Source organism: Marmota marmota, unplaced genomic scaffold (genome assembly GCF_001458135.2).
Source record: "Marmota marmota marmota unplaced genomic scaffold, marMar, whole genome shotgun sequence".
Lineage (NCBI taxonomy): Eukaryota > Metazoa > Chordata > Mammalia > Rodentia > Sciuridae > Marmota > Marmota marmota.
Window position 1 is genome coordinate 11,284,773 of NW_025999943.1, and position 26,725 is coordinate 11,311,497.

At 35.8% G+C, this 26,725-nt stretch overlaps 2 protein-coding genes and 1 long non-coding RNA gene across 5 annotated transcripts in view; 2 read left to right on the forward strand and 1 right to left on the reverse strand.

Annotated features, from left to right (window-relative positions):
• Mphosph8 (M-phase phosphoprotein 8) overlaps nucleotides 1–26,725 on the reverse strand; it is a 43,345-nt gene that overhangs the window by 7,097 nt on the left and 9,523 nt on the right. Inside the window, exons 2-9 of one of the 3 annotated variants that reach the window (XM_048801452.1) lie at nucleotides 19,383–19,538; nucleotides 11,704–12,558; nucleotides 10,280–10,379; nucleotides 7,041–7,250; nucleotides 4,097–4,222; nucleotides 3,901–3,989; nucleotides 1,298–1,438; nucleotides 459–545 (exon numbers count right to left, since the gene is read on the reverse strand). In XM_048801452.1, the coding sequence (XP_048657409.1) occupies nucleotides 459–545; nucleotides 1,298–1,438; nucleotides 3,901–3,989; nucleotides 4,097–4,222; nucleotides 7,041–7,250; nucleotides 10,280–10,379; nucleotides 11,704–12,558; nucleotides 19,383–19,538 (1,764 nt within the window). Of the gene's footprint in view, nucleotides 1–458; nucleotides 546–1,297; nucleotides 1,439–3,900; nucleotides 3,990–4,096; nucleotides 4,223–7,040; nucleotides 7,299–10,279; nucleotides 10,380–11,703; nucleotides 12,559–19,382; nucleotides 19,539–26,725 lie in introns of all 3 variants that reach the window. The other 2 variants (XM_015499358.2, XM_015499359.2) reach the window with 2 other exon arrangements.
• LOC125616347 lies at nucleotides 1,438–3,423 on the forward strand. The gene is made up of 2 exons (XR_007346972.1): nucleotides 1,438–1,539; nucleotides 2,982–3,423. It is a non-coding gene; the product is annotated as an uncharacterized LOC125616347 (long non-coding RNA).
• LOC107153725 (aldo-keto reductase family 1 member B10-like) overlaps nucleotides 22,571–26,725 on the forward strand; it is a 6,719-nt gene continuing 2,564 nt past the window's right edge. Inside the window, exons 1-2 of the mRNA XM_015499297.2 lie at nucleotides 22,571–22,622; nucleotides 26,209–26,723. Coding sequence (XP_015354783.1) covers nucleotides 22,571–22,622; nucleotides 26,209–26,723 — 567 coding nt within the window. The remainder of the gene's footprint in view (nucleotides 22,623–26,208; nucleotides 26,724–26,725) is intronic.

A 26,725-nucleotide genomic window follows, 5' to 3' on the forward strand; every position in this document is an offset into this window, starting at 1 on the left:
GCTACTCAAGACATGCTTCTGCCAGAAAGTCCCCAATAAATTACCCTTTATGCCATTCAGGACCTGTATGACTCTTCAGCTCCTTTCACTTTTGGCAGAGAATTCTCATACAATGGGACTGTAGTTTTTCTAAAACAATTGCAGTCCTCCTATTTTTCTGTTTCCACTGATGCACTCCTGTTATTTTATATCCTTTCAGAACACAGCTTTATGCTTATCACATCTACCCTAAGATTCACCCTGGGTCCACAAGGCCAAGCTTGGGAGCACTTTCCTATGTTTGCTCCAATCACATTACTAACCACGACACACCCTGCTGCTCTGCTGGGCCACTTCTACTCATCTGTAAGCTGCTAGAGTCCAGGAACTATTCTGTACCCATGTTCTCCCCATCCCCAGCACAGGGTCTGACAGTGGTAGGCACCAACATGAATACCTGCAGAGACTGAGGAACTTACTTTCATGAGTGCTGTCTCACCATTGCTCTGCTGGACATTTACAAAAGCTCCAGCTTCCAAAAGAATAGCCACTGTGGTTAAAAAGTTCTATTAAAAAAAAAAAAAAAAAGGTTTAATTTCCAAAATTCTTTACACAGTTTTTAGAAATTATGAAATATTAAGTCATCAGGAAAACCACTGGGCAGATTTCATCCCAAGTGTTGGGTGGCTACTACTTTGCGGTGTTTCTTCACTGCAAAGGTCCACAGCAGCATAGTGTTGAATGTTGAGGGTGGCGCCTGCTTGGGCACCTGCTCATAATCATGTGCTTCTATGCCAGCAAGTGCTATCTGACGTTTAGTCATTGGTTTCTATATAAGAACCTCTGCAGGGGCTGGTGTTGTGGCTCAGCGGTAGAGCGCTCGCCTCGCACGTGCGAGACCCTGGGTTAGATCCTCAGTACCACATAAAAATAAAAAAGTGAAATAAACGTATTGTGTCCAACTACAACTAAAAAATAAATTTTTTTTAAAAAAAGAACTTCTGCATATAAATCCTTTAAAAAGTTAATACATGGGAACATTTTAATTAATAGCCAAGAGCAGAACTTAATTTCAGTTTGAAAAATAATATTGAAATCAGTACTGGTACTTTAGAGGCCAAGTTTAATATAAATTACTTCCAGCTAGATAAATCACATTTTGAAAATTTAATTACTAAGTACTAGTGATGATAACAAAATCCATTCATAATATATCACAGGTCAACTGAAATATCAAAGTATAAGGTTATGTTATCATATGACCATTATATTTCACTGCAGAAACAGACTAAATTCCTGATACAGTGAAGTTACAAACCTTCTCAGCGGCATGGATGAGGGCTGTGGTTCCATTCTTCTGTCGTCCATTCACTTTTGCACCTTTGGTGATAAGAAGTCTTAAGAGGTCATCCTGCCCGCCTGCTGCAGCAAGCATCACCAGTGTCATCCCACTGGAATCCTTTGTTGGTTTATTAACAAAAAAGCTTATTAGTCTTTAATCAAAAAATTTCTGGTACCAAGTCTCTTCACCGAAGATGTTTCAATGTGAAATCACTAAAGGTACTGATTTAAAGCATCTATTTTTCACCACAATATGCTAAAAAATAATTAGAAACCATAACCTTTAGAACTATTTTTACACATGACTGTTGGCATAATTTTTAAAACTTTATAACATCCATGTATTAAATTCTAAAAACAAATCAACAACAGTTTGCATGATGTAAAAATGAATGTTGAATTATTTGGGGGCAGATGGATCAAATTCTCTACCTAGAAAATCCAAAGCAAGTAACTTAAGTATATAAATGAAGAGTCAAATGTACAAAGTTACTGTATTCATAGATGGAAGACTCAAGATACAAATAAAAAACAGTTCTCTGCCAAATTAATCTACATATTTTATGCAGTTTTAATCAAAATTCTAACATTTCTTCCCGAAGTATTATCCCAAAGGATTAAACCTTAAAAATATACAACAAAAGCAAAAACAAAACAGAAGATATCATCTTTTCAATGTAAGAGTAGACACTCAAAAGCACTGACAGATGTGACTATCCTAAAGTAAGAATTCTTTAAGCAATATAAGACTTCAAACAAAAAAAACTAAGAAGAAAGGGCTGATACGCTTCTACATAAAAAACACATATACACTAGTGTGAAAAAACCCCCAACAACAAAGAAAAGATGGGCAACTGCTATAAATGGGCCACCACCAAAAGGACACACACAATGGCCACATGAAAACAGTACTTTTTCCTTTTTCACAGAGGCAGAGGGTAAGCCAGAGCGAAGCCCAGACAGAGCAAAACCAAAAGAAATCGTCATTTTGAGAGGTTGGATTTATAAGTTCTGTATGTTTATACAGCTCTATACAATATATGAATTTTACAAAATGAATATGCATTACTTTTGTTATTAAGAAAAAAACTGGGTGAGGTCGTTGTAAGCACTAGTAGAGGTGTGGGTTGATACAGGGTTTGGGGCGCGTTTGGTGGAAAACTCATTGGGGGCCAGATTTGTTTGTGTTCTTTCTCTGGACTCAAGCAGCAGTGAAAAACATGAGTCCCTTAAGATCAAAACAAAAGCACAGAAGAAGCGGGTCAGATGCCAGAGAAAATAGAAATCACCTGGAATAAAAAGATGCTGAGAACTGCTGGCTTATGCACCACTAATGAGACACGACACCCCAAAAGGGAGCGCTATGCCAAGATCAAGATTTCTCTGAAAGTCTGTGACTCTGCAGACCACCTCCGTGATACTTTGATCCATGAAATATGCCATGCAGCTTCCTGGCTGCTTGATGGTGTCCGAGATTCTCATGGTGATGCATGGAAGTATTATGAGAGAAAATCCAATGCGGTGCACCCCGAGCTGCCCAGGGTCACTCGTTGCCATAACTATACAATTAACTACAAGATTAATTATGAATGTACTCAGTGCAAAACCAGGGTTGGCCACTACACCAAATCGTTGAACACAGAACGCTTTATCTGTTTCAGATGCAGAGGGCCTCTGGTCATGCTGCCATTAACACGTAAAGATGGAACCCCCATTGAGCCCCATGTGAGACCATTTGCCAAATACGTGTAGGAGAATTACCGAGTGGTGTTTCAAGGGACAGCTGGGATCAGCCATGGGGATGTGATGAGAAAGCTCAGCAAGGATTATGTTGCCAGTAAACAAAAGAAGAATCCTTAGAGTATGTTTATATGAGCTGAATCCTTTACTGATGAAAAGTTTTAGAAAAAAGTCTCTATTATTGTGAAGTTATGAATATTAGAGTTTAAATACATGTTTTAAGATTCTTGTTATTCATGATTATTGTTCTTAACTAAGGGCTCTATTGCTAGTCATTTTGTCCAGGACCATACCCTGAAACACTCCGGATCCACCTTGGGTCTTATTTTGAAAGCAAGTTTTAAAATGGAGAAGAAAAATGAGTTTTTAAGAGTGGCAGATTGAGAGAATGAAAAGGATACTGGGAAGAGAACAGTTTTAAAAGCAGCAGTTTACACAGGACTGTTGTCAGATATAACCTGCTAAACCCACCTAGACAGAAAAGACAAACATGTTGTGTGAATTCAATTGCTGATGACACTGAGTGAAGCTGTCAAGCTATATAATTATTCAACAAATAAAATGTTTTTGCACCTCAAAAAAAAAAAAAAAAACAACTAATATCAAATTTTTGTTTGTTTTTTGGCACGAAGGATTGAACTCAGGGGAACTTTCCACTGAGCTACATCCCCAGCCCTTATTAAACTTACAGACAAGGTGTCAACTAAATTGCTGAGGCTGGCCTCAAACTTACAATCCTCCTGCCTCGCCTTCCAAGTCAATAGAATTGCAGACATGTACCACTCAAATATCAAAAGAGCTATTTTCCATGTTCCTTGAGATTTTTCAAAGACATATTACCTCTTGGTCCAGGTTGTATTCTTCATTTGAGTTAAGTGCAACCTTTACAGTAATATAATCCCCATTTTTCACAGCATCCCTCAACAAGTCTAAAATGAAAGGAAAGGTGAATTAGATTTTTATATATATATATATATATATATATATTTATTTATTTATTTGTGAAAGGGAACTGAATAATTCCAAAACCACTCACTACTTGGAATTGTATCTGTTGTGACAAAAGTCTCATCTTCTCCATCAAGGTGCTTTTGAAAATCTTCTAATTTCATCCATTCCAGCTGCAGGTCCATGCCCAAACTCAAAATCTGTTGCCTACCATCTGGAATATACAAGGGCCTTCCTTATTAACATACACTTTTCTGAAGTATTATAAAAACCCACAATGTTTTGTGGTGTTTTAACCAAAACTTTATGTATACTTTTAACATAGGTTAATAAATAATTCCATCTTTAACTGATAAAATTCCTGACTCTCTTGAGGAATTTTATAATAAAAACTATCTACATTTAGGTATTCCAAAGATATAAAGATAAATGGGTAACTTGTAATTGTAAAATGGTGAAATATAAAATTTTTAAAACATTTATTTATGCTGTTCATCTACAACTACCAAAAAAAAAAAAAAGATGAGAGAAGTTTAGAATAGCTCTGAGATTTGTCAAGCACATCAGAAAATGATAGGCCTGGTTTTCACACAGATCAGAGTCCCCGCCCCTCGCCACTCCAGTCACAGAGGAAGCCAAATCACAGCACCAGGCAACCATGTGAACAGGACAGACGAAGATTCATACTAATTGAGATAATACCATCAATTCACAGGACTACTGTAAGAGAGAACAAATATAGACTAGAACCATTGAAAAGACTTTAGCTACAGTTCAGATTCTGTTCTCTAATGAAGCAAAGTGATTTTAAAAATCTATGTTCATTCATACTATGTTCTGTATTGTTACTTCTGGACATGATAGGTTTATCTTTCTCTAATTTTAATAAAAATTAGATGTATAACAAAGAATGCATGTTGTGAAGCAAAACAATCAAAGTATGCATCTGTGACCAGTCTTTCAGAGAACCTGTACCTTCACCCCTAACTGCCCCTCCACAGTGTTATTTCCATCCAGAATCTAGTTTAGACTGATTTGGTCAGGCCCTTTCTTAAAACAATTTTGCCACAAACAATATATACCCCTAAAAAAAAAAGTTTTTGTTTCTGAGCTTTACAAAATTATAGTTCTTCAAATATTCTGGATACCAATGCTTTGTCTTTTCATTTTTTAAATAGTAGCTATAGTGAATAGATTTTATAGTCAATTTTATCACTCTTCTTTTATAAATTTTTTGTCTTAAACATTTCTCTACACCATGGGTCACAAAGTTATTGCCCTTCTTAATCACCTAAATACCTAACATCTAAATATTATCTGTATAGTCAAGGCTTCATTCCATCAGGATTTCATGTTCATCCATGGGGTTTTGTCTGCATGAATAACCAATTATTCTGACAAAAATAACAGAGCTTTTTTATTCTTGCATGGTAACCCTTCCACGTAAGACCAGTAAAGCCCTTGAATATAAACCCATAAAATAAAAATTATTTCATATTAATAATTATGACTATTCAGTCTATTTTTTCTTAGGTCAGTTTTGTTAAACTACAATTTTCCAGGAATTTTCCCATGTCATTCAGCTTTCAAATCTATCCTAAGAAACTGCACATAGAATCCCTTCATCTTTTTTTTTTAATATTTATTTTTTAGCTTTAGGTGGATACAATATCTTTATTTTATTTTAATGTGCTGCTGAGGATCGAACCCAGTGCCTCACACACGCCAGGTGAGCGCGCTACTACTTGAGCCATATCCCCAGCCCAAAATCCCTTTATCTTTTAATCTGTAACTTTTTTTCACTTGAAACATTATGATTTCATTCCTTTCTTTTCCCCTTTTCAACAATATCAGAGGCTTGTCTTTTCAAGGAACCAATTTTTAAATTTACTGATGTTCCCCACTGTTTTTTTGTTTTGTTTTGGTTTTGTTTGGGTAATTCTAAGAACTAAACCAAAAGGCACTTTACTACTGAGCTAAAAAACATTCCAAGCCCATTTTTATTTTTTATTTTGAGACAGTGTCTCACTAAGTTACCCAGGCTGGCCTTAAACTTGTGATCCTCCTGCCTTGGGCTCTCAAGTAACTGGGTTTATGGGAGTGCTCTCAGACAGCTTGCATCTGCTCTTTATTGCTTGGTGTCCTAACAATAGTGCTATCTCTAGCATTTGCACTCTTGAGCAACCATCTTCCTCCACCTTGCCAGAAATATGTTTTACATAGTATCTAAGATCTAGTTGTTTTGCACTAAAAGAGGATCTCCCAGAATATCTTGTCTGTCATGCATTCAAATTATTATTGTCAGCTGAAATCCCAGCTACTCAAGAGGCTGAGGGGCAGGATGATCCCATAATTTGAGGCCCATCTGGTAGCTTAGTGAGGCCCTGTCTCAAATAAAAAACAGGACTGGGTATAGCTCAGATGTAGAGAACCCCTGAGTTAAATCCGTAGCACAACAAAAATAATAAAATAAAAAATTCTCAATCTACTTATCAAGACTTACAAATGATAACCTCTTACTTATCAGATTAAACTTCCTTATGCACATGGTAGGCAAGTGCTCTACTCCTGAGCTACATTCCCAGCCCCTTTTACTTTTTATTTTGAGAAAAGCCAGACTTGAGGTTGCAATCCTCCTGTCTCAGCTTGAGCAGCTGGTATTAATATGTGTTTACCACCACATCAGGCCAATATAATTTTATTTGGTGTTATTTACTGCAAAGTTAAAAGTTAAAAATAAATGTGTATGTGACAATTTTCAAAAAGAAATCTAACGGTGCACAACTGGGCTAGAAAATCAGAAAACTTTATAATTTCTAAATGCACTAAGCGTATGAGCAGAAACTTAGAAAATATGTTACCTCATTTAAAAGTCAAAGAATGACTTGATCTTCAATATACAAAAGACTTATCCAGTGATGCAAATAAAATCTTGTTATTTTCTGATATGAGATCAGAATTATAGTCAGAAAAGAGTAAATAATACAGTACATTACCCAGAAATTCTACAAAACAATGCCAAACAAATTCACCTGAATTCTCATCCATGTGGCACATACTGTCCAAAATCTCCTGATCACCTTCTGCAGCAATGTATGCCCAAGTGTCAGTTTCATCTCTGGTATTCCTCCTCTCTTTAAATGAATACTTGTTTTCCTTGGTTTTATGATCTTCTGTGGTTTTACAATCAAGTGGTATTTCTTCTCTTTTCCGATTATTCTCAGGAACATCATTTTTCTCTTCTGTAGTTTTTTTAAATAAATCGAATGCATTTCTGATTTCTTTAAATGCTAGTTCAAAAATTAAAACTGATGTTAAGTATGAGTCGTAAATTTCTTTTGCAATCAAAAGAAAATCTGGGTTTAGTATTAAAGAATAAGTATTTTTTCCCCAACCTTGGGATTTTTAAATTTTTAAAATATTTTTTTATTTGTTCTTATTAGTTATAAAGTATTTTCTTAATTTTTACTAATATTTCTCTTGGTTATAAAGCAAGATCAGATTTACTATCAAAGTCACAAAGTGATTTCAACTGGTTTTTCTATTAGCAGCTTGTTATCAAAAGGATGTCCGGGGTGAATAGCTGTCCAGGTATTCTGAACTATTCCCCTAAAGTTGTGACAAAGGTCTAGTCATCTTGAGCAGCTGGTATTATATATGTTTACCACCACATCAGGCCAATATAATTTTATTTGGTGTTAAAGTTAAATGTTAAAAATAAATGTGTATGTGACAACTTTCCTACTGCCAGAGAAATCAGCCTAATAAAAATGCATCCTGGGGCTGGGGCTTAGTGGTAGAGTGCTCACCTCTCATGTGTGAGAACCTGGGTTCGATCCTCAGCACCACATAAAAATAAATAAGCCAAATAAAGGTATTAAAAATGTTTTTTTTTAAAATGCATCCTGTAATTAGGACAGAAATGGTTTCTGGTGGTGAATGGAAGAAATAGCAGGCTGCCAGAGTCCTGAATCTGCACTCAATAAAATGACTGGATACTACTAGCTTTGAATTCTCACTTTTAAGTGAGAAGAAAAGCTGGAGGTATAGTTCAGTGATACAACATGTGCTCAGCATGTATGAGATAAGAAAATTGGCAAAGTACTTCACAATTGGAAAGGACTCTATTATAAACTCAGGGTACACAGTAGACAGGTTTTACTAACAGGGATACTGAAAATTGGACCCATCAGTAAATACCATTATAAATGGGATGAACATTAGTTTCATTTGAGGTTATAAGTTCACAGCAAAAAAATGTGCCTGAAATTGATATACAAGTTATAAGGAGGGGAGCTGGAGCTATAGCTCAGTGGTAGAGCACTTGCCTAGCAATCACAAGGCCCTGGGTTTAGTCTCTAGCAATCAAGCACATGCAGACAGAAACACACATGCACACACACACATAAATACACACAAAGAAAAATGTTAACAAAGTAGAGCTAATTATAAAATATTTTTAAATCTCTAATTATTCTTTGAAGAGATAGTAAACTTAAGATATAGTCACTTTATGTGTGATCCTCCAAAATAGCTATGCACCTGTCTGGCTTTAATTACCTGCTACCACTGCCAAACTCCAGCCTAGGCTTAGAACAAAATCTACTTTTAGGACTAGAGATATAACTCAGTGGTAGAGTGCTTAATAGGCATGCAAAAGACCTGGGATTCATCTCTAGCACCATAAATAAAAAGAGAAAAAAAATCTACTTTTAACATTACTTCAGTTAACATTTAACTTTTAACATTACTCCAGAGAAAAGATTATAATTACTATTTAGAATCACTTTTTTTTTTTTTTTTTTTTTTTTTTTTTATCCTGGGATTGAACCCAGGGGAACCATATCCCCAGCCCTTTTTATTTTTTATTCTGAGACAGGATCTCACTAAGTTGCTTAGGGCCTTGCTAAGTTGCTGAGGCTGGCTTTGAAACTGCAATCCTCCTGCCTCAGCCTCCTCAGATGCTGGGATTACAGGTGTACAACAGTATTTCTAAGTGAACATATTTTCTAAGTACTTTTGGTATATAAACTGTTTATTTGGTGGGGTTTATTTAAATACAGCAATGGTGATTTTTTAAAACTAAAGTACTTGGTTCCAACAGTAACTTATGTTATGGATTCTTAATTATTACATATTGTCTTTTGCATGTGGTAATGAGAAAAGAATCTAGGGGCAATCTGGCACTGAGCTACATTCCTATACCTTTTATTAAAAATTTTTGAGTCTTGCAAGTTGCCAAAGCTAGTCTCAAACTTATGATCCTCCTGCCTCAGCTTCCCAAGACACTGGGACTACAGATATGCAACAATGCACCCTGCTCTATTATTAAGTATCTTGAATTGATCAAAATGTGTATTCAATATATTTATATATATAAATGAGAGTTTGATACAATTAACATAGTAAACAAAAAAGTTTGCTTCATTTAGCATCCACTAAAAGACACCTTTACTTTCCTGCCACAATGAATTTCCTGTCTCTGTGTAATTCTAACATTCTACCATCATACTTCTGAAAGGTAGGAAGAACATAGTGAACAGAAAGAAAATAATACAGACACATAAAACTGTTATACATGTTAAGCCTCCCTCACCAAAAATCTGAAATCTAAAGCGTTCCAAATTCTGAAACTTTCTAAGCACCACCAATGCCAAAAGAGAAAAATTCCACAGGTGACCTCATGTCATAGTCAAATACAAGTACAGGGGCTGGAGTTGTAGCTCAGCATTAGAGCACTTCCCTTGTATGTATGAGGTTTGGTTCCCAGCACCACATATAAGTAAGCAAATAAAATAAAGGTCTGTCAACAACTAAAAAAAATATTCCAACAAACAAAAAAACACACAGGTACACTAAAAATACTGTATAAAATTGCCCTCAAGTTATATGTACACACACACACACACACACACATAAATGATTATATGAAATATAAATGAATTGTGTTTAGACTTGGGTCCCATCCACAAGATAGTTCATTATACATATAGGCAAATATCCCAAAATCAGGGGCAAAAATTCTAAATCTGAAATACTTTTGGTCTCAAACATTCCAGATAAGCACATTTCACCTGTGTAATAAATTTAGGTAACTGGTTAAATAAAAGTAGTAGAAGGCTCTAAGTGAATGTTCACTATTCCCCAGTGAATAAAATTTTCCGATTTATAACACTGCAGGCTAAAAAAAGAGATTATCTTTACAGGAAATTAAATTCTTTGTATAAAAAGATGGCGACAACATTGGCAAAATGTTTTTATTTACACTTACTCTTCAATCCCTTTGGCTCTTTTCGACCTTTTTCTTCCTTGTCTAAATCATGTCTTTTCTGGTACTTTTCTTTAGGTTCAATTTTTTTGGTCTCTTTCTCCTGAAAAAATATTTAAAACTCAAAACAAGAATGGATAAAGAGCTGATAGTGTAGATTTGAAGACTGAAAAATGTAGATAGGTACATGGTGCTATTATCTACCTATATGTTAATAGGGTACATGATCACTGATCATTTAATCTTTTTTACACTGCTTCCTCAATCAATATTATCCTTCAACTATTTGATAACTTACACAATATCAAATTCAAAAAACCTAATGCCAGCTTCCCAACTCTTCTTTGGGAATTTTATTGTTAAAAAATAAAATGCTGGGGGCTGGATGGTGGCTCAGTGGCAGAGCACTTGCCTTGCACATACATATGAGGCACTGGGTTCCATCCTCAGCACCACTAAAAATAAATAAATAAAATAAAGGTATTGTGTCAATCTACAACTAAAAAAAATGTTAAAAAATAAAATAAAATGTTGGGCTGGGGTTATAGCTCAGTGGTAGAGCACTTGCCTAGCATGTGTGAGGCACTGGGTTCGATCCTCAGCACTGCATACATGTCTATTGACAACTAAAAATATTTAAAAAATAAAAAAATAAAATGTTATAAAAAATAAAATTCCAAGAATATTTCACCTAGTCTCATCAAACATGACTATTTTTATTTCTCCATACTCTCCCTTCATCCTTATATATAATTCATTTTTCACATGTATGTATGGTTTCTTTTCCATATTTTCTAAAGTTTTCCCTTTTTATTACATTGACCTCAATATTTCAATGGATACCACACTTCTCAAATTGACACAGTTTCTTAAACATTTTCCCCATATCTAGACAGTATTTTATTGTTTTTTCACTGCTGAGGATAATACAGCCATAAATATCTTTGGGTAGAGAGCATTTCCCCACTTTAAAATGATTGCCTTAAGATAAATTCCTAAAACTGGGAATAATGGACATAAAGAAAGTAGTCGTTATCATAGCCCTTGATAAATACTACATATGGATACTTTAATAACTTGGAAAATATTTTCATTTGTATGAAAGATCCTACAAAAAATTTTATTATAACAATGGGACAAATGATAATGAATAATTTTGTATGAATTAAAACTTATAATGTTAATGTACCCTGTATTTAAGTTTTATATTCTTAAGACAATAGAGCAAAATACCAAATAGGATGGAAAAAGCTAATAAATTAAGTTCATGAAGCTACAGTCTGAGTATACAACAATTCCCTAATGACAGAAATACTTCATAGTTCTACCATTTTCTTTTCATTATTTGTGAAACCTCCCGATCACTTGACACGCCTTGGTCTGCTTTGGGTATTTATGTACTCTAAGATTATCCCTACTACCCTTACCTCCTCAGTTGAGTCAGGGGACCTGAGGACTCTCTCTTCCCCACCAGTCCTGGAATCCTTCTGTGTTTGAGCAGATGAAGGTGGGCTCAGTTTATCTAATTCTGTGTTACTTCTACCCTTGTCTTGATTCCTTTGTTTTTTAGATATAGTTTTTTTCTCTGAGAAGATGATGTTCTTGTTTTCTAGCCTTTTGCTCTCTTTTGGTTCTTCAGTCTTCCTCAACTTCTTTTTTTTCCTCTTGGCTTTGATATCAGCATCCTCATCAGCACTTACAGTTTCATCTAACTGTTTCTCCAAACTACCCTCTTGAAGTGCCTCCTGGCATGTTTTATCTTTTATACTTTTAATTTTTTGTTTCTCTTCTCTGTTGTCATTAAGTAACTCTTCACTGTCATCCTCCTGAAAAGGAGAATCATTAAGCACACTTGATTCAGACTCTAGCTGAGATTCAATACATTTCTCTTTTTTTGTTTTTCTGTTTTCTTTGGGATCTTCTCTCATTTTAGTCTTTAAATCTCTTATTTCAGCCTTTTTAACTTTCTTTAATTCCTTAGCTTCTTTGATTTCATCCTTTTTGGGCTTCTTAGAGTCCTTTAATTCTTCTTTGGCTTCCAAAATTCTTTTCTTTGTCCTTAAATCAAATACAAAATTTTCAGAGGAGCTCTCTAGCTCTGGCCTGGTTTTATCTTTTAGTTTCCCAGTCTTTGTTTTTTTCTTTTTTAAATCATCCGGGCTTTTCTCTTCTTTGTGCCTTATTTTTTTCTTTTTCTTCCTTGGGGAAGTATCTTCTTTTGTCTCACTTTGCTGATCACTATCAGAGTTTGCTTCAAATATGTCGTTATTTAAAGATAGTCTCTATAAAATACAAAAAAGGATAGAACACTAACATAATTTTAAAGATTTTGAAAAACTAATAATAATTTTAAATGTTTAAAAAAGTGGTACTGCTGGGAGCAGTGGTGCACACCTGTAATCCTAGCAGCTTGGGAGGGTAAGACAGGAGGATCAGGAGTTCAAAGACAGCCTCAGCAACAAGGTACTAAGCACCCTGTCTCTAAATAAAATACAAAATAGGGATAGGGATGTGGCTCAGTAGTCGAGTGCCCCTGAGTTCAATCCCCAGTACCTTAAAAAAAAAAAATGATACTAATAAAATCTGGGAGAAATTTTTTAAAGCATATTCAACTTCTTAACATTACCTACACTGAAGCTGTATAAAATATTACCTATTGGGGAAATACTGGGAAATAATATTGCCCAAATTATATTATATTGTGTGCATGTATGAATATATAACAACAAATCCCACCATTATGTACAACCATAATGCACCAATTTAAAAAAGATACTACTTATATCTCATTTAGCAAATAGGTCCTGATAGTAATAATAAGCATCAACTAAAAAAAATGGTAAAATACAAGCTAGATGTGGAGTTATATGCCCATAATCCCATCTATTAGGAGGCCGAGGCAGGAGGATCTTAAGTTTGAAGCCAGGATGGACAATTTAGTAAGATTTCAGTTCAAAACAGAAGTTTAAAAAGAGCTGGAGATATAGTTCAAAGCGAGAGTGTTTGCTTGGCACATGTAAGACCCTGAGAGGGATGGGATAGATGAACAGAGAAATAGAAAATGTCAAATCCCTTGAGGCCCCATGTATATGACTTTAACTTCAAACTTCCCCAACACATAAGAACGTAATTTTCACATTTTGTTATAAGCAGTTATAATCCAAAGACAAAAATTCTTAAATACTTTGAAATACAGGATGTTCTTAAATTTGCTGTTACATTTCACAGTTTTATATGGACCAAGCAAGCTGTACAGAAATCTTACTTCCCTGATTAATTGTTAAATAATGTTAAATATTTCCTATTAAATTATATTTTCCAATTCCAAAAATTTAAAAAGTAATTAAGAATAAGGTATTTGTATAGACACAAAATGTTGGAAAACTATTTTAAGTTCCCATTTCCCAAAACTGTCTTATCTTAAATAACTGGAGAATGGAAAGTAGGGGAAAAAAAGACAGGTAAACTTAAAATGTTTCACGTACAGTGCCTAAGAAATGGATGCCACCAAGGTTAAAAAGATAGAGGGAACAAGGTGGTACTGGCTTAAATTTTTAAATCTCCCTGAATCACTCCATAAAAAACAAAGCAACTGGGCTGGGGTTGTGGTCTAGTGATAGAGCACTTGCCTAGCATTTGTGAGGCACTGGGTTTGATTCTCAGCACTGCATATAAATAAATGAATAAAATAAAGGTCCATCAACAATTTTTTAAAAATTGAAAAAAAAAAAAAACAAGGCAACTACAATTGCAAAACAAAATCCCACAGACACCATTTATAACAAAATTAGGTGGTTGGGGTCAGAATTGTAGTTCAGTGGTATAGCATATACTGTGTTGGATAGACACACACACATACACACACACTCACAAATCAAGTGGCAAATTATCTCCAGAATATAAATAGGTAGGGACAAACTATTAAGAGCTTTAAGATCTACACAGTTATACATACCTATATAGGAGTAAGGGAAAACAGCAAACACTAGGAGATTGTGGTGTGAGAAATAACAGGTTCTTTGAGAAGAACACCTCACCCAGGTGAATTATGCATAAGTGAATTATGCACTATGAACTCCCAAAAATAACCAGAGTCGCAGAAAAGGGAGGTGGGATTGGGGGTGTAGCTCAGTGGTAACGCACTTGCCTTGCACACATGAAGCCCTGGGCTCAATCCCCAGCTATGTTTTTTTTTTTTTTAAGAAAAAAAAAGTAACCAGAGCAAGCTCACTCCCGTCAGTTGCACAAAGCCATAATGAGGAGAAACTGCTATGACTGGATTCCAGATAAAGCTGCACAGAAACAAAGAAAAGATCCAGAAATCAGCTGGGCACGGTAGTGCATGCGTATAATCCAAGCAACATGAGAGGCTAAGGCAGAAGAATTTCAAGTTCAAAGCCAGCCTCAGCAACTTAGTGAGGACTGTCTCAAAACATAAAAAGGGATTGGGATGCGGCTCAGTGGTTAAGTGCCCCTGGGTTCAATCCATGGTACCAAAAAAAAAAAAAAAGGAAAATTCAGAAGTCAGTGGTGGTGGGGTAGGGTGAAACAGAATCTTAAAAAACCCTTATAAAGTAATGCCATATTTTTGAACCCTTCAATACATAATAAAGGCAGCTGCTCAGGAGCCATGGAACTAAAAAGAACCTGTTTTCTTCTGCCTTCTAAAACTTAAGGAAAAGTCATTTCATATAAAAATAAATAGTACTAAATGATTTGGATAGACTATTTTGTTAAATTGTTAAGAAAAAAGAAGACTAAGGAACACAGTCACAAGTCAGGCATGGTGGTGGTGTGATCCTTGTAATTCCAGCTACTTGAGAGGCTGAGTCAAGAGGTTCATTTGAGTCCAAGAATTTGAGCCAGCCTGCTTAACATGAGACTCTTAAAAAAAAAAGAAAAGAAAGTTTTGGGGCTGGGGCTTAGCTCAGTGGTAGAGCACTTGCCTTGCACATGAGAGGTACTACGTTTGATCGTCAGCACCACATAAAAATAAATAAATAAAGATACTGTACCAACTAAAACTAAAAAAATATTAAAAAAAAAAAGAAAGTTATAGAACTGGAGTTCAAAAACAACAAAATCCTAAAAACAACAAAAACATGCCAGAAGGCTTGGGATATATATAGCTCAGTGGTAGAACACTTTCTTAGCAAGTATGAGGCCCCAGGTTCAATTCCCAGTACTATAAAAAAGAATAATAATAAAAAAAAAATGCCAGAAAGACATGCCTCTAAAACATTCAAACAAACAAACAAACAAAAAACTCTGAAGCATCAGTCAAGAAGTCATTTGTAAGAGGAAGAAATCTGGATCAGATGTTGGAGAGCAATAGGTAGTACATATTTGTGGCACGCATGAACACAGATGAAGAGATGTTGAATGATGCAATTTTTCTTTTACTGACTCAATTTCTACATTTACAATGAAAGAATAACAAAGTTTGTAAATGGCCAAATGATTCTGCTAAAGAGGGGAAAGCCCAGTGACCAGATGTATTTCTTGCCACATGCCCATTCACTTATAAGACCTCAATGATTAGGCCCAAGTGTCATACAGTAAATAATTGAATACTTTGGAAATGAAAGAGTTCACAGGCTGATAAAGAAAACAGATATTTCAGTCACATAAATTAAAAATTCAGAATGTTATTAATGCCCGGAAGTTTCAATTATTTTATAAAATAAAGATAGCTTTGGAAAAGAAACTTTCAAATAAAGAAGTATTTTCCTAAAATTAGGACATTCTTATCCTTTTTAAGCTCAAGAATGAGCTTCAAACACACTTGTCTATCAATAATTTAAAAATAAGAGGAGGTTGGGTGTGGTGGCTCCCACCTACAATCCCAGGAACTCAGGGCAGAGACAGGAGAATTCCAAGTTTGAGGCCAACCTGGGCAACTTAATGAGATCCTGTCACAAAATAAAAAAATTTTTAAAAAGGGTGGTGGGATATAGTTCAGTGGTAAAGCACCCCAAATCCTCCTCAGTACTAAAAAAAAGAAAGAAAGGAACCACAAGTTGGCTTTAACCAGAGGTTCAAAAAGTAATTGATAAATGAAAATTTAAACACCACCATATGTAAAGGGAGCATAAAGTTAATATTCCATATGACAAGACTACTTGGGAATTATTATTATTTTTTTTTACATTAAAAAAATTTTTAGTGGTAGTTGGACACAAACCTTTATTTAGTTTTATATGGTGCTCAGATCAACTAGTGTCTCACACATGCTAGACTAGCGCTCTACCACTGAGCGTTTCTTGAGAATTTTAAAAGATTTCTTACAAAGACAGGGAAGAAATATATTATAGAAAGATTTTGAACAAAAGGCCTAAATTTTGAGTTTTATATATAAACCAACTGCTTAATAAAGCAGACATGTGGGTACATGTATATGCTTTAACAGAAAAAAATAGGGAAGGGGGGCTAGGGATGTGGCTCAAGCAGTAGCGCGCTCGCCTGGCATGCGTGCGGCCCGGGTTCAATCCTCAGCACCACATACAAACAAAGATGTTGTGTCCGCCGAAAACTAAAAAAAAATAAATATTAAAATTCTCTCTCTCTCTCTCTCTCTCTCTTTCGGTCTCTCAAAAAAAAAAAAATAGGGAAGGTAGGAGTAGTATCTATTCTAGAAAAATGAAATACAACATAAGGAAAAATTTGGGGGGAAATAACGATCTAATCTGAACTCATTTTTATAAAGAGTTTCTGTTATAAAAAATTATAAAACTGAGCATTTTGGTTGGTAATTTAAAAACTATACTATGGAGCTGGGGTTGTAGCTCAGTGGTAGAGCACTTGTCTAGCACATGAGGCATTGGGTTCAATCCTCAGTATGATATAAGTAAGTAAATAAATAAATGAAGGTATTGTGTCCATCTACAACTAAAAAAAGTAAAAAATGTTTGGACATGCATTCACTTAAAAAAAAAAAAAACATACTATTAAAAGTCCTGCCACCATAGCATAAATTTTAAAATTGGCAATTCCACTCTTCTAACTGAATTTCAAGCTACGAGCCCAAACTAAAAGACAACCTAGCATAATGGTTAAGAGTGCAGTTGCCTAGTTCTATGAAAGTGGGTGAACTTGGGCTAGTTAACTTAGGTAAACTTCAGTTTCTAACCTTAATCCATACAGAATGCTAACCCAGTGTGTATAAGTTACTATTCAGCAAATACCAGTTGCTTCTGTTAGTGCTATTATTACCATTAACAAGCATTGCACATAATCAGAACAGGGTCCTAATATAGCTTTGGCCATTCAAAAAAACACTAGGTATTCTTTTTTTTTTTTTAATATTTTTATTTTATTTTTATGTGGTTCTGAGGATCGAACCCAGTGCCTCACGCATGCTAGGTGAGTGCTCCACCTCTGAGCCACAACCCCAGCCCTGCACTAGGTATTCTTAAAAATCTCCAACTGTAGGGAGAAAGGGAATCAATGTTCAGTCCTTACAATAAATTATAAGTGGGCTAGAGATGCTCAATGGTAGATCACTTGTCTACTGTGTGTAAAGGCAGTGAGTTCGATACCTAACACTAAAATAAAATAAATTATAAGCCAGAGTCAGCTGTCTATGTGAGAAATACAGTGTGCCTTCACTGTATTTACTAATAAGTTTTTACTAATAATATCAAGTATTTACTAACAATAAGTTAGTTACTAACTAATAAGTTCAAGAATCCTTGCCAATATTCTAAGAAATTACTATATTTGGCAGGCAGGGCATGGTGGCACACAGGATCCTGTAATCCTAATGACTGGGAGGCTGAGACAGGAAGACTGCTAGTTAGGAAACTCAGCAAGACCCTGTATCAAAATAAAAATTTTTAAAAGGCTAAGGATGTAGCTTAGTGGTAGACTGCTGCCTAGCACATAAGATAGAAGGAGGAAGGGATGGACAATTACTTCTTCTTCTTTTTTTTAAATATTTTTTTAGTTGTTAGTGGACTTTATTTATTTATATGTGGTGCTGAGAACTGAACATAGTGCCTCACACATGCCAGGCAAGTGCTCTACCACTGAGCCACAACCCCAGCCCAGGACAATTACTTCTAAGAAGAAAAAGAAAATTAATGGCAAAAATGAGAAGTTGAGTACAAATTGGTTCAATTTGTAAAGAGAAATTATAAATGAAATTAGTAAAAGGTTAATGGAAAAACTCATAAGATTATACTAACTCAATTATTCATGGAATGACAGAATAAAGGATAAAATAATGAGGGAAATTAATACAGCAAAAATAACAAAATTTGTGCATGAGTTTAACATTATCCCACTTCAGTCCACCTTCCAATCTTTTTCCAAACTTTTAAGTACAGAAGTTTGACTCATCTGAGTTCGTCTGATTACTCTTGACTACCATCAGGAAGAGCTATGTATAGCCAATGAAATAGTTAAATTATGATATGGCTTTGTTTTCTTCTCTTTTAGGTTACTCTTTCTTTTCTTTTCTTTTATCTTTTGAGGTGCTTGGAGACTGAACCCAGGGCCTTGATGCAAACACTCTTATCACTGAGTTACAGGTCTATCCCACTCTTAAAAGAAAATATTAACCAACATTCAAGTCTGCTATCTCCCCCAAAACTATGTGTTGAATGCCCGGTCCTCAGGGTGATGCCACTGGAAGAAGGTGGGGGCCTAGTAGGAAGTCCTTATGCCCTCAAAAAGGATTGCAGACCCTGGTTTCTTCCTGATTCCTGGCTTATGAAGGCAAATAGATGGCACCTCCACATGTCCCACCTTTGCCATCCAACACCCCCACAGGAATGGTCTGTGTGATATTAAACTGGAACTTTCAGAACAGTAAACAAAAATCTTTTCTGTTTATTATAAGTTATTTATCTCTGGTATTTCATTATAGTGTTAGCTGACTAACACAATGACTAAACTAGTTTGTGAAATGCAATTTACAGATTGGTTACAGACAGAAAAGTACTGCAAAAATTACTGAAAGCAGTCTGTGATAATAAATTAACTATATGAAATTTACAATAAACTATTGCATATTTAATTACTTGTAAGATATTTTTTATACAGTTAATGTCAGTAAAATTCATCATAAACTTAAATACAAAAAGCCAAAAGAAAAATGTGATACCTGAATATCCTTCTTGACTGTTTTAGTTTTGTTTTCTGCAACTTTCTTCCTAAATTCAAGAAGAACTTCTTTACAGTCCTCCAAATGAATCTCAGGCTCCCATGTATCATCATCTGATGTATATCCTTTCCATCGAACTTTATAAAGGATTTTACCCTGTGGTATAAATTAAAAACAGGCAAATAAAGCATACCATTAGCTGATTACATTTCTAAAAACAATACAACTGCTCAGAATACATGAAAGAACTTGAAAACTACTTTCAAATAGAAGTTAACATCATATTATAAACTATATATATTCATCTCCTGAGGCAAGTGGGTTAAGAAAGAATAATACTATTGATCTACTTTTTACAAACCAAAAACTAATTTTCTGATTATGTAAAAAATTCAATGTATAATATTGGAAAAGCAATGAAAAATAGGAAGAACCAAGTAAAAGTCACCCAAGGATAAAAATTTTATCTCATTTCTTTACTTACTGCATTAATCATGTTTAGTGCTTTTTAAGATATTAAAAATATAATACTATAATGGTTAATCTTGGTCAGGTGTGGTATGCACACCTATAATCCCATCAGTTTAGGAGGCTAAGATAGGAATATTGAGTCCAAAGCCACCCTCAGCACCCTGTCTCTAAATAAAAATACAAAATAGGGCTGGGGATGTGGCTCAGTGTTTGAGTGCCCCTGAGGTTCAATCCCCAGTACAGCCCCCACCAAAAAAAGATTAATCTTGCTTTCATTCACATATCAAGCTGTTTTTAAAACATTTTTAAAAATTTTTTTTATTTTTTAGTTTTCAGCGGACACAACATCTTTGTTTGTATGTGGTGCTGAGGATCGAACCCGGGTCACACGCATACCAGGCGAGCGCGCTACTGCTTGAGCCACATCCCCAGCCCCTTAAAATATTTTTGAAAGACATGATTTTTAGTGACTGAAGACTGTTTCATCACATAAATACAACAAAACTGTCCTTTTATAAACCAAGTACTAAAAAAAGATGAAACAAAAGCAAAGAACAAAATTAAAGAATATTCTTCCTACGGGAAAAAAAAACAAACAAGTATTATTGTGATTGCTTTTATATAAAAAGTTGTAACATCCTTGTATATTCCTGATAGGTTGATGAAATAAATCCCAACAGATCAATTAAGTTTAAAAAAAAAAAAAAAAAAAAGCAAAACAAGTTGGGAATACAGGTGAAGTGGTGGTAAAGTACTTGCCTAGCACGTGTGAGACCCTGGGTTTAACACTCCCCCACCCAAAAAGAAAGAAAGATAGGGAAAAAAATCCAAATTGGAAAGGAAGAAGTAAAACTCTCTGTATTCACAGATGATGATACTACATATAAAATGTCCCAAAAAGTTCCACAAGAAAGTTACTTGGAAAAAAAAAAAATGCAAATTACCTAAAAGAAGAAACAAATTCAACAAACATGTAGAGTACGAAAGAACACAAATCATTTACCCACAATGAACCAATTCAAAAAGGAAATTAAGAAAGCAATTCCATTTTACAATAGCATCTAAAGGAATACTTAGGAATAAATTTAAGCAAGGAGGTTGAAGACTTCTGCACTAAGAATTACAAAGTACTGCTAAAAGAAACTAAAGATGGCCTAAAATAAGTAGAAAAGCATCCTGTATTATTAGGTAGAAAGACTTAATATTTTAAGATTATTACCACCTAAAGCAATCTACAGATTCAATGCAACCATTATCAAAATTCCTACTGCCTTGTTTGTATAAATGGAAAAGCCAATTCTCAAATTTATATGGAACTGCAGGAATTCCTGAGCATCCAAAACAAAAGAAAAATAAATAAGATAAAGCAGATGCATTGTACTTCCTCAAAATTAAATCTTTCTCCTATCAAAGGACATTAACAGGCTGGAATGTAGTTCAATGATAAACAATTGCCTCGCATGTGTGAAACCCTAGATTCAGTCCCCAGTGCCCAATAGACAAAAAGACCAATAGAATGAAAAGATCCACAGGATGAGATAAGATATATATACAACTCTTTAATTTACAAGCAAGATAAAAAACATAATTCAAAAAAATAGACAAAGGAAGGCTGGGCATGGTGGCACATGTCTATAATCTAAGCTACTGGGAAGACTAAGGAAAGAGACCACAAGTTACAGGCCAGCCTCAGCACCTGAGACCCTGTATCAAAATAAAAAAATAAAAGGGCTGAGGGTGTAGCTCAGGTGTAAAACACCCTTGGATTCAATCCCTAATACTGGACAGGGGGCGGGGGACAGCAAAGGACTAATAATTACTTCTCCAAAGATATACAAACCAGCAACAAGTAAAGATGTTCAACCTCATGAGTCCTTAGGGAAATGCAAATCATAACACAAAATGAGATACCATTCCACACCCAGAAAATTACTGAAGCAACAACAGAAAATAACAAAATAATCAGTGTTGGAAAAGATAGAGAAAATGGAAGCTCCAAACATGGGTGTTGAAAATGTAAAATAGTACAGTTACTGCAGAAAACAGTTCCTCACAAAGTTAAAGAGTCACCCTATGGCTCAGCAACCTCACACAAAGGTATATACCCAAAAAAACTGACAGGGACTCAAACAGATATTTTACACCAGTGTTCACTACAGCATTATTTACAAAGCCAAAAAAAGATGGAAGCAACCCAAGTGTCCATAATGAATAAATGGATTAAAAAAATGCAATACATAGCCAGGCGCTGTAATCCCAGCAGCACTGGAGGCCTGAGACAGGAGGATCTAAAGTTCAAAGCCAACCTCAGCCTCTGTAAGGCACTATGCAACTCAGTGAGACCTTGTCTCTAAATAAAATGCAAAACAGGGCTGGGGATGTGGATCGGTGGTTGAGTGCCCCTGAGTTTAATCTCTGGTACCCCTGCCCCTGCTCCAAAAAAAACCCTAAAAAAATGCAATACATACAATGGAATATTATTCAGTCTTAAAATGTAAGGAAATCCTATTATATACTACAACATAAATGAACCTTGAAAATATGCTAAGTGAACTAAGCATAAGCTAGATACAAGAAGACAAATATTTATTATTTCACACATGAAGTACCTACAATAAGCAAATTCACTAAGAAAGAAAGTAGAGGTTACTGGGGAATAGGGGAAGGGAGGAGAAAGAATGGGAAGTTACTGTTTAATGGTAAGAGTATCTAGGATAATGGGTGTCTGGGTTTGGGAAATAATGGTGATGGTTACACAACACAGGGAATGTAATTAATGTCACTGAATTGTATACTTAAAAGTGGCTAAATGGCTCATTTTGTGATATAACCACAATTTAAAAAAAGACCTTTATTTACCTGTTGCATCTTTTGCCCATTTTTCTTGCTCATTTTTAAGAATTTCTTTTTTCTTTTTTTATGTATTAAAGATTGAACTTAGGGGTCTTTTATCACTGAACCACATCCCCAGTCGTTTTTAATTTTTTGAGAAAGGTTCTTGCTAAGTTGCTGAGGGGCTCACTAAATTGTTCAGGCTGGTCTTGAACTTGCAAAAATCATTCTGCCTCAGCCTCCTGAGTTGCTAGGGTTACAGGTATGCATGATGAGAATTTCTTTTTAATACTTCATGGTTATTAAATCTTTGTCATATTCCAAATGTTTGCTTCTCCAGATTCTGCTCAATTCACAATCTCACTGAGAAGCAAGAACATACAACACAGTTGTCCAAATGAACTGCAGAACACCATATAGCAATATATTTAATAGGAGCCTGATTTTATTCATACTACCATTAAAGCAATAAACTTCACAAGCTGGATATGGCAGCACACACCTATAGCCCTAGCTATTCAGAAAGCCAAGGCAGGAAGATCCCTTGAGTCCAGAAGTTCAAGATCAGCCTGGACAACACAATTAAGACCCTATCTCAAAAACAAATAACTAAATAACGTTCCAAGCTGACTGCCAAGATCTGATGACATTAAGAGGAAGAGATAAGGCTGGGAGGATGGGGAGATGGGCGCCTGGGTAACTTCTAGGGCAGTAGAACACAAAGGGCACCTGCAGTTATTTGCTAAGAAACTTACAAAAAAGGCTATTTTAAAATCAGGACATTTGAGGAAGTCCATGCCTCTTCAAAGAAAGAAAAATGCCTGATTAATATTTTGAATGTACTAAAGGCTGCATGAATACCTCATGGACAATACCTTACCCAGGGTTGGGCAGGGGGCTAACTTCTTAAACTTACAATTCTATATAAACTATTAGACAACAGCTGCTCTTGAGGATCTCTTTTTGGGAGATCTGCTTTCTATTACTCTAATAAATCCTGTTACTTTGCTCTCCCCTTTGTGGATTTTATTCTTCAAATTCATGAGACAAAGAACCCAACTCTATGCTCTGTGCTACCCTGATACGTCACTTTACCTTTCAGTCTTTTGGGGGAGCAGATATTGGGGACTGAACTCAGGGGCACTTGACCACTGAGCCACAAAACCAGCCCCATTTTGTATTTTATTTAGAGACAGGGTCTCACTGAATTGCTTAGCACCTTGACTTTGCTGAGGCTGGCTTTAAACTCATGATCCTCCTGCCTCAGCCTCCTGAACTGCTAGGATTACAGGTAGGCGTCCAGTTCAGTCATTGTTTTAGTCAGTTTTTTTGCTGCTGTGACTAAAGAACCAGACCAGAGCAACTGTAGAGGAGAAAAAGTATATTTGGGGGCTCATGGTTTCAGAGGTTTCAATCCACAGACAGCAGGCTCCATTCCTTGGAGCTCAAAGTGAGGCAGAACAACATGGTGGAAGAGTATGGTGGAAGGAGGCGGCTCACATGACGAAAGCAAAGGGACACCTATACTTGCCAAATACAAATATATAGTACCAAAGCCACCAAAGCCATATATAGAACCTACCTCCTCCAGCCACATCCCACCTGCCTTCAATTACCACTCAATGCCCATCAGGGAATTAATTCACTGATTCAATTAAGCTTCTTATAACCCAATCATTTTTCCTCTAAACCTTCTTGCATTGTCTCACACATGAGCTTTTGGAGGACACCTCGAATGCAACCCATAACAGTCATACTCATTCCTTCAATCATTCTGTCATCTGTGGAACATCAATAATGTTTTATAATTCAGCAACAATAACTAAGTGGGGGGAGAACAATGTTATATCAGATGAGAATGTAAGAGCATTTATGAAGGTTAGTTAAAATTGAAGAACTAAAACAGATTAGACAGTATTTTTGTTTAAAAAACTTAAATTATAAGGGAATGGGGAAGAAAAGTAATCTTAGTAGTATGAAATGCTGCCTAAAAGAAAGCAATATGGTTGGCCTTGGTAGAAATATCATATAAAGAAGTATATCATTATTGTAGAGTATAGAAATATGCTAATTTACCAATAACAGGTCACAGGAATGTATGATATTGTTTGCGTGTATGTGAGTAAAAATTCTGGCACTGGGGATGTAGCTCACAGGTAAAGCACTTGCACAGCATGTGCAAGGTCCTGGATTTTATCCCCAGCAAAATAAAATAAAATAAAATGCAAATTTGTCATTCAATGTAGTTTTTAAAAACAATACTTAATATCAAATGGGCCAGAAAAAATAAAGCAAATATGATAAATTATTTTTAATATCTTTATTTATTTTTATGTGGTGCTGAAAAATCAGTGCCTCATGCATGCTAGGCAAGTGCTCTACCACTGAGTCACCCACAACCCCAGCCCTGATATATTATTAATAACTGGGAAGTCTGGGTGAAGATATATGAGAGATCCTATATAATTCTTATAATTTTTCTGATAATTAAAATAAAGCAGCCAAGAAACTAGTAAACTTTACTATGAACACAGTCATAAATTTAATGCTTAAGCCTGGTACATTGGGGCATGCCCAGCTACTCTGGAAGTTGAAGGAGGAGGATCACTTGAGTTCAGTAGTTTAAGGCCACCCTGGGCAACACTGCAAAACCCCATCTCAAAAAAAAAAAAAAAAAATGGGGCTGGGTTGTGGCTCAGTGGCAGCGCGCTCGCCTAGCATGCCCGAGGCACTGGGTTTGATCCTTAGTACCACATAAATGTAAAGTATTGTGTCTACCTAAAACTTAAGAATGAATATTTAAAAAAAAAAAAAAAAAAGAAAGGAAGGAAGGTCTGGGGATGTAGCTCTCAGTGGTGGACCACTTGCCCAGCATACATAACGCCCTAGGTTCCCAGCACAGAAGGATGGAAAGAAGAAATGAAAAGGAAAGAAGGAAGGGAGTCTCAACTAGGCTTGGTGGCACATGCCTATAACTCAGCTACCTCAGTAAGATTCCAAGTTTGGACAACTTAGTAAGACCCTGTCTCAAAATAAAAATAAAAAGGCCTGGGGAGAGCTGTGGCTGTGGCTCAGCGGTAGAGCATGCGTCTCACATGTGTAAGGCCCTGGGCTTGATCCTCAGCACCACATAAATAAAATAAAAAGGTGCTGTGTCCACCTACAACTAAAAAAAAAAATTAAAAAAAAAAAAAAAGGCCTGGGGATATAGAACAATGCTAGAGCAGTAGAGCATGTGCCTAGGGTGGGCAAGGCCCTCAGTTCACTCCTCAGTAGTGGGGAGAAAAAAGTTTTAATAAATTTCAAAGAGTATAACATAGAGAATTCTCTGACCAAAATTCAAGTAAACTGAAATTAATCTTAAAAGATAAACAGAAGTTGGGTTGGAGTGGTAGCTCAGTGGTGGATTGCTTGCCTAGGTATGCGAGGCACTAGGTTCAACCCTCAACACCACATATAAATAAATAAAATAAAGGTATCATCCATCTACAACTAAAAAAATTTTTTTAAAAATATATTTTAGGGCCCATTTTGGGTCTGGGCACCTGGAAGTCTCCCCCAAACAAAGTCAAAGAAGCCGTGAAGGTGGCCATTGATGCAGGATATCGCCACATAGACTGTGCCTACGTCTATCAGAATGAGAATGAGGTGGGAGAAGCCATCCAAGAGAAGATCCAAGAGAAGGTGGTGAAGCGGGAGGACCTCTTTATTGTGAGCAAGTTGTGGTGCACCTTCTTTGAGAGGAAGCTTGTGAAGGAAGCCTGTCGGAAGACCCTCAAAGATCTGAAACTGGACTATCTGGATGTCTATCTTATTCATTGGCCCCAGGGATTTCAGGCTGGGAAGGACTTATTCCCCAAAGATGATAAAGGCAACAACCTCATCAGTAAAGAAACATTCTTGGATGCCTGGGAGGTCATGGAGGAGCTGGTGGATGAGGGGTTGGTGAAAGCTCTTGGTGTTTCCAACTTCAACCACTTCCAGATTGAAAAGATCTTGAATAAGCCTGGACTCAAATATAAACCAGTGACTAACCAGGT